Source organism: Lupinus angustifolius, chromosome LG14, assembly GCF_001865875.1.
Source record: "Lupinus angustifolius cultivar Tanjil chromosome LG14, LupAngTanjil_v1.0, whole genome shotgun sequence".
Lineage (NCBI taxonomy): Eukaryota > Viridiplantae > Streptophyta > Magnoliopsida > Fabales > Fabaceae > Lupinus > Lupinus angustifolius.
This window is the reverse complement of record NC_032022.1, coordinates 9,069,647-9,088,620: the sequence shown is the minus strand read 5'-3', so window position 1 is coordinate 9,088,620 and position 18,974 is coordinate 9,069,647. Positions and strand designations below refer to the sequence as shown.

The 18,974-nt window shown below is 36.1% G+C and overlaps 1 protein-coding gene across 1 annotated transcript; it reads left to right on the top strand.

Moving 5' to 3' along the window:
- LOC109326356 lies at positions 858 to 10,637 on the top strand. Its single transcript, XM_019559046.1, has 3 exons — positions 858 to 1,178; positions 1,269 to 2,323; positions 10,235 to 10,637. Exons 1-3 carry the CDS (start codon positions 858 to 860, stop codon positions 10,635 to 10,637), a joined length of 1,779 nt encoding a protein of 592 aa, XP_019414591.1.

The window sequence follows — 18,974 nt, the reverse complement described above, 5'->3', positions numbered from 1 at the left end:
CTATTAGAAAATAGTCTAGTTTAGGAGTAGATTCATTTGGTTTTATTGGAATAAAATGTAAATTTACCATGCATTAGTCTTAGTTGTAATCCGTGGGAGCCTAGTGGCTTGCCTATAAATGTAAGTCTTTTGCTATGGAATAAACACATTGAGTTGAAAGTTAAATTGAATTCCTTGTGAATCAAAAAGGATTATATCCTTGTGAGAGTATTCTCCAAACCTTCTTGGCTGAACCAAGATTAGAAGTTCTTATCAAGAACCAAGTTCTTGTGGCGAGCATCACTTTGGCTTATCAACACCTCAAGTGTTGTGGCGCCTTCACCTCAAATCTTTTTCGTTGATTACTCTCAAGAGCTCTACTAAACCGTGAGCTTAGGCCAAGCACCAACCAAGATAGATCGTTCAAGAGCCTTTTCACCCAGAGGTTCACATCAAGTGGCAATAGAGCTAGTCTCTTGCTTGGTGTTCACTAATCATTTCTTTTGGCCGTGAGTATATCTATCTTTCTTTATCTTTATCTTTCAAAAGTGTCAAAGTCCAAAAAAAAAAATCAAAAAGTGTCAAAAAGAGTCAAAGTCTAAAAATCAAAAGTGTCAAAAAAAGTGTCAAAGTGATTCTACAAAAGTTCAAAGAATCCAAAAAGAGTCTAAACAAAAAGTGTCAAGTTCTTTCTTTGAGGTATAACTCAAGTCACAACGTTCCAATTTTGAGAAGTTGGACTGATTTTCATTCACAAAATTCTTGGTTCAAAACTTGGTTTACTTAAGAAGGCCGTGGAGGATAGAGTGTTGAGTGGTACACAATTCCCTGCATTTTCCACAAACAAAAAGTGAGTGATACATGTGAGTTTGAGTGAAATGTCTAATCACGAAGGTGATAGTTCTCCATTGTCCCCAAGGACAACAATCCTACATGCCATGATCACCATACAATTTCAAACACTCCAAAGGCAAATGGAGCAAATGAAATTGGAGTATGATAGAAGGCTTGACAATCGTGCCTATGGGTATTCAAGTGACTCGGATGATGAAAGAGGCAGGGGTAGGCAAATGAGGGAAGCAATGAGGGGGAGAAGAAGGGAAGACAACAAATTAGAAGGGGTCAAGATAAAGGTTCCAACCTTTATTGGCAAGAATGATCTAGAGGCTTACCTTGAGCGGGAATTAAAAATTGAACAAGTGTTTGATTGCAATTCTTACAATGAAGAGAAGAAGGTAAAGGTGGCAGCCTTGGAATTCAAGGAGTATGCCATGAGTTGGTGGGATCAGCTTCAAAAGGAGAGGAGAAAGATTGGTGCTGAACCAATTGATACATGGGAAGAAATGATGTTGATCATGAGGAGACTGTTTGTTCATAACTACTATCAAAGGGATATTCACAACAAACTACAAAGGCTCACACAAGGGTCTAAAAGTGTTGATGAATATTTTAAGGAGATGGAATTAGCCTTGTTGAGGTCTAATTTCCATGAGGACCGAGAAGCCACTATGGCAAGGTTCTTACATGGGTTGAATCAAGACATCCAAGACATTATTGAATTACAACACTATGTTGAGTTGGATGATCTAGTGCAACAAGCAATAAAGGTAGAAGATAAATTGAGGCGGAAGAAGTCAAAATTCTCTTCTAGTTCTAGTTCCAAATATCAATCATCAAGGTGGGTGAACAAACTCAAGAAGGAGAGCCCAACAAAAGAAGCTACACCTAGCACCAAGGGATCTGCGACTACAAGCCAAGGTAAACTAGCCGTGGTTCCAATTCAAAGGAGTAGAGATGTCAAGTGTTTCAAGTGCTTAGGTCTTGGGCATATTGCCTCTCAATGCCCTACAAGGAAGACAATGATCATGAATAATGGAGAGATAGAATCTCAATCCGAAGCCTCAAGTGATGAAGAGGGTGGTCATGAGGAGGATGATGCTAAAGTTTCTGAAGGTGACTTGCTTGTGGTGAGGAGGCTATTAGGAGGCCAAATCAAAGACCGAGAAGCTGACCAAAGAGGAAACATCTTCCACACAAGATGTCTAGTTGGTGCTAAGGTCTGTTGTTTGATAATTGATAGTGGAAGTTGCACCAATGTGGCTAGTACAAGGATAGTGTCAATACTAAACCTTGAAACTAAGACACATCCCACTCCATACCGGTTGCAATGGTTGAGTGAGGTGGGAGAAATGCTTGTTGGTAAACAAGTTGAAGTCCCTTTTACTATTGGGAGCTATGAAGATTCGGTTCTATGTAATGTGGTGGATATGGAGGCTAGTCATTTGTTACTAGGTCGTTCATGGCAATATGACAAAAAAGCAACACATGGTGGAAGAACAAACAAGTATACATTGATACACAACAAAAGGAGGGTGATACTTTCTCCATTAACCCCCGAGCAAGTAATTGAGGACAAGCGGATCTTGAAAAGAAAAATAGTACTAGAAAAAAAAAGAGTGAGAGGAAAACAAAAGAAAGTGAGAAGATACAAAAAGAGAGGGAGAAAAAGCCATTATATCTTATGGATAAAGTGGGAGCTCAAAAAGTTGTTCTAACCAAACAACCCACCACACCTCTATTTATTTTCACAACTAACTTTGTTTTTCCAAAAAATATTTCTAAAGTTTTTCAGGAGCTTGGAATCGGGGTTAATGACAGATGGGAAGCCAAGACAATGATCACTTGTCTTAAGATTGGACTCATGGAAGGCTTAATCAATCAAATAGAATTTACTAAAGAATGTACCAAAGCAAATAGCATCCGAGAGCAAAGGAAGTGTTTATCTAACGATGATCTAGTAAATATTGATGGTTTGTTTCCATTTGATGTAGGTGAAGAAGATACAATTTCGAGGTCGAAATCTCTTCAAGAAGGAGGGGATGATGTGAACCTCAAAGAACCTAAATTTGATATTGATAGCCTTGAAGGCATAAGTGGTCTTATGACTAGGGCTAGAGCAAAAAGGACTCAAAATGCCCTTGGAAAACTCATAATGTTGATCCATGATGGTGAGCCAAAGATAGCCCAATGGGGTCTAAAGATGCTCACTAGCATCTTGGTCCATGGTTCTAACCGAGCCAAGGATGGACCAGGCCATGCGCATGAGGCAGGCCACGGGTCTGACCTAGGCGCCAAAAATGGCCTTGGCAAGCCAGACGCATCAGGCGTAATTCCTAACCGAGACAACTCTGTCCGAGTTGGGAACTCTGGTGCACCCAATGTTGCACCAGGCGTTGGGCCAAACTAGCCTGGCCAGGAAATCTGACCGAGGCGCATGCACCTAGCGTGCCACATCAGACACTGGGCGTAGCCTGACCGAGTCAGGCCTAGCCAATTTAATTAGTATTGAGCAAATTTAATTTTTATAATAAATGTGTGGGATAACTTTTTTCTAACACTCAATTTATTTAATTCAAGTGTGTTAATCATAAATCTGCCCATAAAACTTGACTAGAATGAAAAATGACTCGTGGATGATTAAGTCAAGCCTAAAAGTGTAACCTACACTTTAATGCTTGGACCAACTTATAATTTTCGTGAACCAAACTCATTATAACTTAGTCTAATATTATTTGGCAAGTAAATAAAGACTATTGTAGTCGTTGGAGGGAGATTGCTCGGAGGAAATCACAATATGACTATAGAGGAGCTTAAATGGAGCACTTATGAGGCTTAAACACCATGTCTGGATCGTTGGAGCTAAATCTACCTGAGCACATTTCATCCAGAGGAACCCTAAGTTAATTTTAGAGTTGTTGGAGCAAAGGTGCTCGTGTGAAATTAGCATATGGCTGTTTGAGACCTTAATGGTGCATTATGCACATGTCCTAGCCGTTGGCAGCCTACCATATTGCACCAACGGCATTCTATGCTATTTAGTGCATCCTTAATCAACACTTAGCTGTGGGAAATTCATTCCTTAGCAAAGGAATCCTATGCCAAGTCCAAGTGTACCCGATGAGCATTAAGGAGGCTTAGCTACAACAATTTCCTTGTGCCAAATTAGAAGAATCCAATGGGGCTCATCAAAGCTTAGCCGTGAGCAATAAGGAGTCTTCAAGTCTCATTAATCATATGACTTAATTTTTTACCCGTGCACTTAAGGAGGAAAGGAATCCCATACTCATCACTATCCAACCGTGGTAATCAAGCATCCTAGGCCAAGTCATTAAGTTTGTTTTTCAATTGTAATAAAGCACACGAAACACGTGTGCTCATTTCTTTACTATTCGAATATAGTCTAGTTTAAGATTAGATTCATTTGGTTTTATGGAATCCAATATAAATTTACGATGCATTAGTCTTAGTTGCAAACCGTGGGAGCCTAGTGGCTTGCCTATAAATGTAAGTCTTTTGCTATGGAATAAACACATTGAGTTGAAAGTTAAATTGAATTCCTTGTGGAAAAAAAAATATTATATACTTGTGAGAATATTCTCCAAACCTTCTTGGCTGAACGAATATTAGAAGTTCTTATCAAGAACCAAGTTCTTATCAAGAACCAAGTTCTTATCAAGAACCAAGTTCTTGCTTATCAACACCTCAAGTGTTGTGGCGCCTTCACCTTAAATCTTTTCCATCTTCTTTTATCCAATTTCAATACATTTCCGCTGCTTACTCTCAAGATCTCTACTCAACCGTAAGCTTAGGCCAAACACCAACTAGGATAGATCGTTCAAGAGCCTTTTAACCAAGAGGTTCACATCACTCTTGGTCTTGCAAGAAACAAGCATGTGTTGCTCTAAGCATTGCTGAAGCAGAATATATAGCAGCAAGTAGTTGTTGTGCCCAACTGTTGTGACTTAAACATCAATTACGAGATTATGGCTTAGACTTAGGCTGCACTCCTATGAGATGTGACAATACTAGTGCTATAAACCTCACAAAGAATCCAGTTATGCATTCTAGAATCAAATACATATATATAAGGCATCACTTTCTTAGGGACCATGTCCAAAAGAAAGATGTGATCGTTGAATTCATTAATACTCATAACCAACTAGCAGATATTTTCACTAAACCATTGGCTAAAGAATCATTTTACAAAATTAGACGAGAATTAGGCATTCTTGATGAAGCTTACCTATCATAACATGATTATATGATTATATGTGTGTTTCATTATGTTTATCTCATGCCTACATGTACTTAAAAGTGTTTATTTATATTTAAAAATTTCTAATTTTGGATTAAAAATCATTTTAATAGCATCAACATGTGTAAAAATAAGTTTTTTTGGGGTCAGTAATCGATTACTCTAGAGAGTAACCGATTACAGGGTTAAACATGGAGTTTCAGTAACCGATTACGTAAATGCTATAATCGATTACTCAAAGCTGCTGTTTGAAAATTTTAAAATTTTTAAAATTGAGTAAGTGATTACTCAAATTGAGTAACCGATTACTCTGTGCAGGTATATATATATGATTTTATGCATTTTTTCAAACTCATCTTCTTCCTCCTTCTCTCTCACTCATGTAACACCCCCTCAAATCTTCATTTTTCATCTGTTTTGTGTGATTTTTATGTTAATTCATATCACATTTTCAATACTAAACACTGCTATACCATCATTTTCATGATTAGTGGACCAAATCCAAAAACCCCAAATCTCCCAACCACAAAAACCTAAGACCTTCAAAAACCCAATCCATGACATCTTTTTCAAGATCAAATAAGCAACGCACTAATGTGACTCAAAAGAAGCTATGGACTTCATCCTTGGATTCTAACCCTCTGAATTTAGCAAGACTTCTCGCAAACGATGAACAACGCAAAGTCTTCGAAGATCACTTCCATGGACGAACCATATTTACTTCAAAATTCGGTAATGTCGGGAATTTTGAGTTTGAAGATTTTATTTTCCCTTATCTTTTACGACAACAAAATCTTTTCGATTTTTGATGTGAATCAAATGATATTTATCCTGAACTTGTTAGAGTATTTTACTCCAACTTGAACTTCTAGAAAAACTGCCTTACTTCTTATGTGAAAGGAAAAGACATTGTTTTGGATTTGAAAACTTTTAGTTCATTGTGCTGTAACATATCCACTCAATGTTGCACAACGGGTTTCAAACATCTTTATGAATGAGATAACTACGATCGAAAGGATTTTTACTATTCTTTGTGTAGAATTTCAAAAGGGGAAATAGAAATGCGTAAGCAACAGGGCTTTGGTAAGACTGTTAAGAATAAAGATATTTTATCTGCTGGACATCTTAAACTAGAGGACCGTTTGCTTCATTTTTTTCTGAGCTGTGTCATTTTGCCTATATTTTCAAACCATTCTCAAAAAAGTGACATAGAACTTCAGTTGATGTATGCTATGAATTATAACATCAAAATCAATTGGGCTCAGATGATAATGAGACAAATGTAGACTGTTTGAGGAACTCAAAGCCCCTTGCCCTATGCAATTTTCATAACCAAAATTCTTGAACATTTCGGTGTTTTTACTGTTGGGGAAACCAAAGTCTCTCTAAATCTTCGTGAAAGCCATATTGATGTGGACATGATCCACAAAATGGGATACTCTTTCAATCCTAATGACCGCACTTATAAGCATAGAACAGATAGACCGACTACTCCTGTCGATCAATCAGAACCTGCCCCTCCTAACCCTCCTGAACCTCAACCTTCTGAGTTTCATGCTCAATCTTCCTCATCTGTTGCCATGCCTTCAAATCAGATGATTATGGATGAAGTGTTTTCTCTTCGAGGCTACATCACTAACCGGATGGATGCCTTTGATACTCAGAATCAACAAATCCAGTTTGAACTTCATCGTCTCTCTTCTAAGCTGAGTAGGTTGAGTCATAGATTGTGTCTAGAATTTCTGTTTGTTTTGATGCATATTTCTAAACAATTTACTGATTTTCTGGTTGTAATCATTTCATATTTTGAGACAAAATTTGCTTCATGTTGTTTTGTTGTTGTTATTTGTGACCAAATATCTGAACATCTATGTTTTATGATATACATTGCGATGTTCATTATATATCTTATGAATATGTATGCTATATATATATACATATTGTGTTGAACTCTTGACTTTTCTACTTTTTGATGAAGTCAAAAGGGCGAGAAAAGTTGGGAGAAGTGTATTTTCTATTTAAAACATTGCATGCACATAACTCCAAATGAAAGGGGGATATACAAATAGGGAGATCATACTCAAGTCATCTTAACATATCTCAAAGTATGCTACTCTCTGAAAACTACACTGTTAAAGAAGATATTGGTTTGTAATCATCAAAAAGGGGGAGATTGTGAAGAACATCTTTGCTCCTGACTTTGGCACAGTTTTGATGAAGACACCAACATCACCAAAAAGAAGAAAAATAAGAATACTTATGAAGACAATGCATCAAGATAAATTAGTCTAAGTCTAATAGGTACTTCTATGTTATACTCTTGAATATACAATAGTAGTAATGTTCAAACTATTTTTAAAAGAAAATTGAAACACTTCAATATACTCAAAACAATTTTTAAAAATAGTGTAACGAGTTACTGCATCTAAGTAACAAGTTACGTGTGTGAGAAAAGAGTTATCCAACTTAAAACTAGGTAGAGTAATCCATTACTGTCTTTGAGTAACAGATTACCAGTTTTAATGAAGTTGAGTAACCAATTACTCACTTGCTGTAATCGATTACTCGAAATCAAATTTAAATTCCCAGTGGACAGAATGTTTGGGTAATAGATTACCCAGTAGTTGTAATCGATTACTGAGTGATGTTACATTAGATTTCAGATTTCAAAATGAAAGGTTTTCATCCCAAATGAAATGTCTTCACTCCAATCTATTCCAACCTTTTCGTAGAGGAAGTATGGGTGATTGGAAAGTCTATTTAAAGGCATTGAATCTCACAACACAAACACACGACTCTCATACAAATTTCAAAAGCTTTTACACACATTCTGAAATTATTTTCTGCACTTTTGGCAACTAGTTCTTAAACTTTTGAAAGTTAATTTTTCTGAAGTTTCTTAAAGTAAAGTGTTTCAAAGTTTAACAACTTATAAAGAGCATTATTACAAAGTATATAAAAGAGTTGATTGGATTGCAAGTTATATTACTTTCAAACGTAAAGGCAATCTGCCATTGTTGTACATTCTTCATTATTATTGCAGAATACTTTCTTTCACAAGGGTGTGATAAGAAAGGGTATTAGAATCACTCGCAAATGTGTTTTTCCAAGAGTGAATAAGGATTAGGGAGTGTGTAAGGTACATAGAGATCTCGAGGTGAGATATTGTAATTGTAATTCATAATCTTTAGTGAAGAAATCTCTTGTGTTGTAAGAGTATGGAACGTAGCCTTCGGTGGACAAGAAGGTGAACCAGAATAAAAATCCTTGTGTATTCTCTGCTCCCTTATCTCTTTGATTATTTACTTGTTCAATTTCTGCATATATTTTCAGTTGCACGTTAAGTCTTGATTTTGCAGAAAAAAGTGGCCGTAATTTGAAGTTAACTAATTCACCCCTCTTAGTTGCAATCTCATTCTTACAATATTATATAATTATACATTATTATTCATTTCTCATTGTTTATTATATTTTTAAAGGAAAAATAAAAAACATTCTTACATTATCATTAGTTTACACTCCTACTTCTAAATTTTATACTCCCAAACAATGAGAGAATTTTCTTCTTTTTCCCTTCCATTCCTCCTTCATAACCCTTTGATCCATCTCCTTCCCTTTTTCTCTTATCTCCCAAACAAAGCTTTAAGGTGAAGAGATACCCTTGTCAGTACAAATAAAAAATTAAAAGCTAGTTCTGTTAGGATTATAACTAATGAGATAAATATGTCAGAATATCTATCAACGATGTAATACTTTATCTATACATGTTAAATTAAACCAGACTTTCTTGTGAACATGTCAAACTAAGGCTTTTTTTAAAAAAAAACCTATTTAATTTAATAGACTACTCTTTAGGCTATCTAATATAATATACTTTATAATAACGTTGGTACTATGTTATTTTTAATATAATTAAGATTATTATATATATAAATTTAATATAAAAATGTATATGAAAATATAATTTAATTGTTATGTTTATATGAGCCTAGATATTAATCTATTTAAACGTAAGTATACTAACCTATTTTCAAACATTTATTATACACCTTTAAATATGTTAATAAGTCAAATCAAACTTTTAAGTAAGTCAACCTTAGAGTTTAAAAAAATTAAATAGATAAACATGTTATGCTGAAAATCTTATATGTTATATAAGCTCAACCTGTTTAAATTAATGGAATTAGGATCAAATTGGTTCAATGCATCATAGCCTTAATAAAAGAAGTCAGTCTCCTCTTTAGTAATGGAGGGAGAATTGTTGCAAAACAATATAAAAAGCAAAATGAAATGATAATTATATCCTTCAATTTGTTAGAACTTGCAGATGGAGTACTATGAAAAGAAAGAAAATTAGTGAAAGATAGAGATAAAGGAAGATGATGAATATTATATATATTAACAGAAAGTTCAGGTTGTTGATTAACAATCAATTTGCTATTTATAGTAAGTTTTAACTACAAGCCCAATTATACACCATTCAAGGCCCAAGTCATTTTCCTAAGGTCTAAGCTTTTGATTTAGAAAGTATTAATCTCAACACTCTCCCTTAATTCAAACTACCTTAACTAAGACCTCCTAGCCTCCTTCTTTGTTTCTCAAAATTCTCCATCTTCAAAGGTTTTGTTAGAATGTCCGCCTCCTGCTCATATGAAGGACACAATTTCATCTTTAGATTTCCTTTTTGCACTTGTTTTCTCAAGAAGTTGTACGTAGTATCTATGTGTTTACTACGACCATGTGACACTGGATTATTAGCCAAACTGATTGCTGATTTATTATCCATTGGTAGCAGCATAGAGTCATCACAACATATCCAAACTCTCTAAGCAAAGATTGCAGCCACAATCCTTGACAACCACCCAAATAGACTGCAATATATTCAGCTTCACATGATGAGAGTGCAACCACCTTTTGCTTCTTAGAGCTCCAACTAACCTAGGCATCACCAAGTTTAGACAAATACCCTGTGGTACTCTTCCTATCATCCTTGTCTCCACTCTAACATGCATCAGTGTAACCATACATTATGTTTGGTTTGTTGTCTTTGTTGGCAAGGAACAATACTCCAAAATCAATGCTTCTCTTTAGGTATCTTAGTAGTCTCTTAACAACAATCAAGTGAGAATTCCTAAGATCTTCCATATGTCTTCTAACTAGGCCACCAACATATGTTATGTCTGGTCTAGAGTTGCATATGTATCTCAGTGATCCTATCATCTGCATATATAGAGTGGCATCTACAGTTTGGTCATTAGGACTTCCTTTGCACAAGACATTTTCAGTTTCAACTGGTGTAGGAGATGAATTGCAATCAAACGTGTCAAATCTCATTAATACATCAGAGATATACTTCTTCCAGTGTATAAAAATGCATATGCTTGTTCTCAGAAATTCAATCCCAAGAAAGCGTGACAATGTGCCTAGATTAGACATTTCAAATTATGATTTCAGCATGCTTTTGATACTCTCTATATCTTCATATCTACAGTTTGTTATCAAGAGGTCATCTACATATAAGCATATGATTATTGATGCTTCTATAGGTGAAAATTTTATGTAGATTACATGCTCACTAGTGCGCTTGAGGAGGCCTTGATTCATAAAAAAACTATGTATCCTTTTATTCTATGTCATGGGGGCTTGTTTTAGCCCATGGAGTACCTTGTGTAGCCTGTAAACTTTCTATTCTTGACTACGAACCTAAAAACCAAGAGGTTGTGAGACAAAAACTTTCCTGTCCAATGGACCATTCAAGAAGTTTGACTTTACATCCATTTTACTCAAACTCCAATTCTTTGAGCTTGCAACAACTATCATAATTCTCATAGTCTCAATCCTTGCAACTGGTGCAAACACTTCATCAATGTTCAAACCAGGATTTTGTAAGAACTTTTTTGCAACCAACATGGCCTTATATTTGGCCATAGCTCCATTTGATTTTAATTTCAACTTGTATACCTTTTTTACTGAAATAACCTTCTTTCCTTTGGGTAGTGTTGTGAATTCTCAAGTCTTATTCTTTTTAATTCATTTGATATATTCCTTCATAGCTTCAACCCAACAAACTTCTTTGGCTGCTTGTTCAAAAGCGATAGGTTCCATTTCAGTTGGTAGGGCTATATGCACTAAGTCTCCTTCTAATGTGATTGAGGTATCGGAGAAAACCTCATAATCCCTCAACCTTGCTAGCATATTTCTTTGTCTGTGAGGCCTTTCAACAATATCTACTTGTCTTCTCTAGTTGTAGAATCCTCTAGAGTTATTTGAGTAGTGCCTATGTCCATCTAAATCACATGATTTGAGGGTTCATCAATTGAATCTCAATCCCAAGACTAAGTTTCATCAAACTTGAGGTCTCTGCTATATGAAATGATGTTGGAATCTGGATTATAAACCTTATATGCCCCTGTAGAATGGTATCCTAGGAAGATCAATTTTTCCCTTTTATTATCTAGTTTCCTTCTCTTATTTTCAAGTATATGTCTATAACAAATTGACTCAAACACTTTGAGATGTCTCACATTTGGTTTAACTCGTGACCAAGCTTCTTTTGGAGTCACCTTATTCAACCTTTTTGTTGGACATCTATTTACTATGTAAGCTACAGTAGCCACAACTTCACCCTAGAATCTTTTAGGTAGTTTCCTTGTCTTCAACATACTTCTTGCCATGTTTAAGATAGTCCCGTTGACCCTTTCTACTATTCCATTATGTTGGGGTTGTAAGGAGCAACTATCTAATGAGTAATACCTTCTTCGTCACAATAGCTATGGAACTCATAAGATGCATATTATCCTCCTCCATCACTTCTTAGCAGCTTTAGCTTATTGCCACATCGTTTTTCATCCAATGCCTTAAAGCTCCTGAGTTTGTTGAAGACTTCATTTTTTTCTCCTCAATAGGTGGATCCATAGCCTACTAGTGAAGTCATCCTTGAAGATCACAAAGTAGTTGTTCACTCCAAGATATTGAACTTCTAGAGCTCCACATACATTAGTATATACTACCGCTAATGGTTTAGTTGATCTAGATGGTACCTATGTATTGAAAGAGTTCTTGGATTATTTGTTTGTGATGCATTCTTCACACAACTCAGTTGAAGTCTTTATGTTACGTAATCCAATCACCATCCTTTCTTTGCTTAACGATTATAAACTTCTAAAATTAAGATGACCAAGTATTTGGTGTCATGTCCATGTATCTTTTGTTATGGTCTCTAGACATTTGTTATCACCAATATGGATGTCATTCTTGAAAGTCCTATTATATGAGAGAGAAGCTTTCAAGATAAGAACTCTCGTTTTGTTGAAAATCTTCAACATTTTGTCTTTCATCCTCATTGTGTACCCTTTTCAAGCAATAGGCCCAAACTTATCAAATTGTTCTTCATCTTTGGCACATAAAGAACATTAGAGATATATGAGGCGGTACGATATTTCTATTTTATCATTACCCTTCCAATTACTTATGCAGTAATGTAACTATCATCTACAAATTTCACCTTTGTCTTCACATAACCTTCAAATGACAAACCATTCCTTGTGACTAGTCATATGATTTGAGCATCCTGTATCTAGATACCAATTGTTGGATGAGAACTGTTGATCATTTTTAGTAGTGACCATTAGCAATGTCTCATCTGAGCCACTCATCTCCAAGCCAGAAACCTCTTCTTCTGTCATCAACAAGACTTCTTCATCCGAGTCTTCTTCTTTGGCTAATCTAGCTTCTACATCCTTGCCTCTCATCTTGAGTTGGCACTCTGATGCAAAGTGGCCCCATCTTATACAATTAAAATACTGGATTTTGCTTTTGTCCCTCCTTTTCTTTCCACTGAACTTATGGTTTCCCTTCTTAACATTTCCTGACTCAACATTATTGTTTAGATTACTTGAGTTACTCCTTCGAAACCTTATTTTAGAATGGTTTAATTTTTCCCCCTTATTCTTCTTCCCTGAATGCCACTTGGCATTGTCCTTTTTGTATCTGTCAAAGTGCTCAAAGTTCTTCTTCTTCTTGAAATGAGCACTTAGAGCTTGCTGATATTGCCTATCTGTTAGCCTCTCTAGAAATCTCTGCTCATAAGCTTCAAGTGAGCCTTGTAACTCATCAATCTTAAAATTTTCAAGATCTTTTGATTCCTCAATTGCAACAACAACATGGTTTAACTTGACAGAGAGTGTTCTAAGGATCTTCTCTACAATACCTTATTTAGGTATTTTCTCTCCACAAATCCTCATTACATTAGTCAAGGTACAAATTCTTGTGAAGTAATCTGATATGGTTTCTTGCTCTTCCATTTGCAACAACTCATATTGTATGTGCATCATCTACAACCTCACCTTCTTCACCTTCACTCTACCAGAATAACATTTGTCTAGGATTTCCCAAGCTTCCTTGGAAGATGTTGTAGTAGAGATCTTTTCAATGTTGGCATGATCCACACATTGGTGTATTAAGAAGGTTGCCTTGCAATCTTTGTTCTTGGCATCTCTGAATTCTAGTTTCTCAGCTTCAGTTGAGTTCTAATCTACTTCTTGAAATCCTTGTTGCGCGACATCTAAACACTCTTGAAATCCAAAAATAGCCTTCATTTGAATGTTCCAGTGATCAAAATTCTTCCCATGAAGAATGGATAGATTTATTGTAAATCCATTCAAGGTTGTCATCGTATTTCGTCTAATTTGGTTCTTCCATCCTTGTTGTTTACCACTGTGAACTCATGTCACTAAATCTCCTTGGATCATCGTGGACACCACCACAGGCTCCTTGATTATATGGTTCTTGATACCATTGTTAGAACTTTCAGATTGAGTATTGTGAAAAGAAAGAAAGAAAATCAGTCAAAGATAGAGAGAAAGGAAGATGATGAATAGTATATGTATTAATGGAAAGTTCAGGTTGTTGATCAACAACCAATCTGCTATTTATAGTAAGTTTTAACTCCAAGCCCATTTATACATCATACAAGGCCCATCTCATTTTCCTATGGTGTAAGCTATAGAATTAAAAAGTATTAATCTCAACACTATTTATATATACTATGACATTTTTATTCTTAAAACTAAGTGTAAAAAGAGTATTTCTCTCTTCATAACCTATTATAATAAAAGATAGAAACTCACATTTAATTTCCCATCATATTCTAAGAGAGCTAGTTGAGCCTCTATTTAACTCTAACGGGACTTTCTGGATCTTCCTAAGCATGTCCTGAACTTGGGCTCCTATCATAGTCACAAATTAATAGACTCACCGTCATAGTCAAATTACCTGATAGAATTCCATGAAATTTTTAAAATAAGATTGTAATGCACTATTAAAGAACTTTTAAAAGCACAAAACTAGATTGAGAGGAGCAAACAAATGAATGAACATACACTATATCTCGGAAGATGCATTAATTATGCATGTTCTAGAGGAGGATTTATCGACGAATGTAGTGAAAACTTTCAGGAAGAAGGTATGGAACTTCATAGCTCTCCCAGAACTTTATTACCATGAGAGTGGTTATTTTTTGATTCGATTCAAAACGGGACATGACAGAGATGAGGTTCTGGCAAAAGGGCCATACTCTATATATGGATTCCCTATGTACCTACGCCAATGGACACTAGATTTTGAATTGAAGGATGATGTACTTAGAGTCCTTCTCATCTGGATTAAGCTCTCACAACTTCCACTTCATTTGTGGGGATAGAAGAGCATCTCGAAAACTGCCAATGCAATTGACAAACCAATAGTCACAAATGAATGCATAGTGAAAAAACTAAGGGTGACATATGTTAGAGTTGTGGTTGAGGTGGATATTACTTCCTCACTGGAAGAGACTATTATGATTAAGGATCACCTTGGTAGGAAGATTGATCAGAAGGTTGAATATGAATGGAAACCACAGTATTGTGAGAAATTCCTAACAATTGGGCATTACTGTGCCAAACAAACACTAGAGAGAAAAATACCTCCCAAACCAAAAGAATCAATCTAGAAAAAGGAGGATACCCCTACTGACAATGCTCGAATGAGTGACAATGAAAATGTAGGTACAATTTAAAAACAATAAGACCAACCATGGATTACATTTGGTAGTAGGAAAAAGGACAAAGTTCAAACACATAAGTCTTTATCTACTGAAGGCACATTCTAGTTACAATGCCATAATGAGCATGCCCCCTAAGGATTGGAGATGATACAGCAGGGGAAAATGAGAGGGTCCCATAATCGTATCTTGGAATGTATGGGGCTAAATAAAGTGGCAAGACATCATGAGATTAGCTCCCATCTCAAGTCCTTCAATGTATCATTTGCCTTTTTTTTCTAGAAACTCGAGTTAAAAGTAATAAAGCTAATAACGTAAGAAGTTGTTTTGAGCAGCATTGGAATTTTTTTGGTAAGTTCACAAACCATGATAATGGTAGAATTTGGTGCATATGGGATGATAAATTGGTTAAGTTAAACTTAATTCAACCTACTAATCAAATGATGTTGTTGAGTGTCTTTAGTGTTGATGACAAATTCAAATACTAGCTAACTGTGGTTTATGCATACAATCAACTTGAAAAAAGGAAAGTGTTATGGAGGGATATTGCTCAAATATCCACTGGTCTGACTGGTCCTTGGATATTGATTGGTGATTTTAGCAATATCCTGAGTGTCAATGATAGGTGTGGTGGAAACAGGGTGCAACATTGTGAAATTATGGACCTACAAGACATGATGCAATCAGTGGGTCTCTATAAAGCTGAATCACAAGGTCCTCATTTCACTTGGTCCAACAAACACATTGAGGGAGTTATCTATTCCAGAATTGATAGAGCTATGTGTAACGTGGCTTGGTATCAAGAATATCAAGATATGCTAGTTCAGAACCTTCCTCCAGGGATTCCATATCATGCTCCTATAATGGTTAAAAGTACAAGTAAAATTACTAAACCTAAGAAGTCTCACGGCTTCAGATTTCTGAACTGCTTGACTAAGGAGGAAGATTTCCTCAATACTGTCAAACAAAGTTGGGAAGATAATCTCAAAGGCAAACCCATGTATTCCTTATGGATGAAACTGAATAGATTACAACCTATGATGAAGCAGTTGAGGAAGAAATACTCTACAATCTTGGATAAAGTACAATTAGTTAGGGGTTGACTTGTAACGCCCCGAAAATCATTTCATATTTAATATATTTAATCTCTTAGAAAATTGGTAAATTTTTCTTTCCTTTTTTTTCTTTTTCTTTTATGTAACCTGTAACTTACAAATCATTTTCACTTTTACCTTATTCCATTTTCAAGACGTCACATTTTTAAATCTTGCGGAAATAAAATTATTAATACATTGAATATAATTAAATGAACTCAATTCTTTTCTGAATACTTCTCATTCATAAAATTCTTGAATAAATACAGAATTGTTTACAAGGCAAAATCTAATCATCGCCACAAATATTAAAAAAGTGAAAATACAAAGAAAATAATGATGGGGCATTAGCATTACAAAAAGTACCTCACACAGATTCCTATCACAACAAAATAAAAGAGAAACCTCCTAAACCGGAGGTGCACTAGAAGCCTCGTTAGGGTCTTCCTCCACCTCCGAGTCAGAAGAGATCTCAATGACCTCAACCGAATCTTCTACGCAGATAAGCTCTACACAGTCGTTGTTGTCTTCCTCCTCCACTTCATCCGCTCCCCAATCCATCGAGGGTTCCGAGGTGTACCCCCTTGGCATGGCCCCGTCTGTCTTTCTTGGCGCTGATCCTGATGATGAGAATCTTGTTTGGGGCCAGGTCCTAACAACTACTAGTACCCCTCGAGCTTCAGCCGGTACACAAAGTCTGGCGGTTGCAGGTCTTCAGTCGGGCAAAGTGAATGATGCCTCCAGAACTGCGTAGTAAGGTGGAAGGTGTAGAACTGAGTCATTGCTTACCCAATCCAGCTCTAGGTCGCAAGGACATGTATAAGTGTGTCGATTACCCTCAACACTCCATGTACCCTCCTGGGACATAGTGAAGCGATAACCTCAAATCAGTGCTGATGGGTCCATCTGAACATGCATACAAATACACCGGAAGAAAAGAGAGGGAGTAAAACATGTATGAAAAACTTGTCATCAACATCGTGGAATTACACGGAATAATACACCAAGACAACACACGAGTACATATATATCATGTGATCATACAAGCATATAATAACGATGAATGAAGTATAAAACTCGAGAATTTAGAATCAATATCGAAGAATATCATGTATGGTACATATATATCATGTGATCATACAAGCATATAATAACGATGAATGAAGTATAAAACTCGAGAATTTAGAATCAATATCGACGAATATCATGTATGCAATGTGATGCATGAGTCCACCATCCTTACTCCTTAATCCTCCCAATAACTATTCGGAAATAACCGAGAGTACACTTCCCATAACAAGGCGATTTGATCGCACCAAAATTATTCCTTGCAAGGATATATGATCGATCTGTTCCAACGAAACTGTCCATTTCAGGATGGTGTCGTATCAAACACTTTCTGAGTATCCCTCTCATCGATCTTGATTGCAAAGAGGGGTTGTTAGAGATCGTCTAGTTTGCGCTGTGAGCACTGTTCGATCCAACATAATACCTCATCCAGGAATACATGGGACTCGTCTCACCTAGACTCTCCTTCAAGACTTTATTGACGAATCACCACCATCAACGTTGTCCCTCTCATCATCTCGGGGCTCATTCGTCTCCCGTAAATTTCCTCTCCACTACTTCATTTTTTACCATGGATATGCACCATAACCGAAATTAGCAAATTATGTCTTTTAATCCATCTTTTCTAGAGATTTGCCCATNATCTCCCATCGGGAATGCTTCTAGTGGGTCCCGATCTTAACATATAAACAAAAAGAGAATAATATTGGCACAACTACGACCCATCACTGAATTATCCTAGACGGCTCTCACGCCAAGCTTGTTATGGTTAGACGATCTCGCTGCATGGGCACAACATAATACTTCTCAGTACCACTACGAACCATCGTTGAATCATCCTGGACGACTCCTCTAGTCAAGCCTCTTATGGTCAAACGATATCGCTGCGTGGGCATCATATCACACCCTCGGGCCTTGCCTTTAACAAAGCAATTCCATACATTTATTACTTTCAAGAATTTCATATAGTTATTTACCTTTACAACTTCTTGATGGCAAATATGCCATTAGGCTCTCGTATATATGAGAGTTATCATTCAGGCGACTTAAAAAGAAGTCATGTCTATATGGAGCCCTCTCGCTCAAGCGAGGGCACATCCATTTTTGAGGCATTTGTGGCTTAAGCGAGAGTTGTCTCGCTTAAGCGAGAAAACAATAAGTTTTCTTGGTGCCTATTGTAGCTCAAGCGAGAGCTGTCTCGCCCTGAGCTAAAACACTCGTATTATCTAGACACTTCTCGATCAAGCGACAGCTGTCTTGCTCAAGCGAGAAGAACCTGAATATCATTTTAATTACTTTTCTCAAGATAAATATTTCTCATTTATATCACATGTTTTTAAACCTTGAATTTAACAATTATCACAAACATATCATTCCCATAATAATCATTCAAACATTATAATTCAAAAGTAAACATGGTATTTGCATATATAAACATAACATAAATTGGTTGCAATTGATTAAGTACAAGCTTTCTTAATACCCAAGACAACTCCAAACTTGTGAAGGAGTTTGGAGGTCCTTATGCATATTCGGACACCATTATGTCATGATGTTTTCTCCCTCACCTGAGTGTGTCGGGTCACTAGGTTCTCTGTTTGCAGGTGAGCTTACTTGATCCGATCTCCTCTCGAACTATTCATTATGCCAAAATAATGTTAATTAGTTAACTGACGATAATTATTATACTTACGAAATA

What these genes read in the sequence shown, in the direction of transcription:
- LOC109326356 (XM_019559046.1), top strand. Translation starts at nt 858, where the DNA reads ATGTCTAATCACGAAGGTGATAGTTCTCCATTGTCCCCAAGGACAACA. An exon ending in GGGAATTAAAAATTGAACAA is followed by an intron (nt 1,179 to 1,268) that starts GTGTTTGATTGC and finishes TGGTGGGATCAG; the next exon opens with CTTCAAAAGGAGAGGAGAAA. An exon ending in CATGGTGGAAGAACAAACAA is followed by an intron (nt 2,324 to 10,234) that starts GTATACATTGAT and finishes TCTTCTAACTAG; the next exon opens with GCCACCAACATATGTTATGT.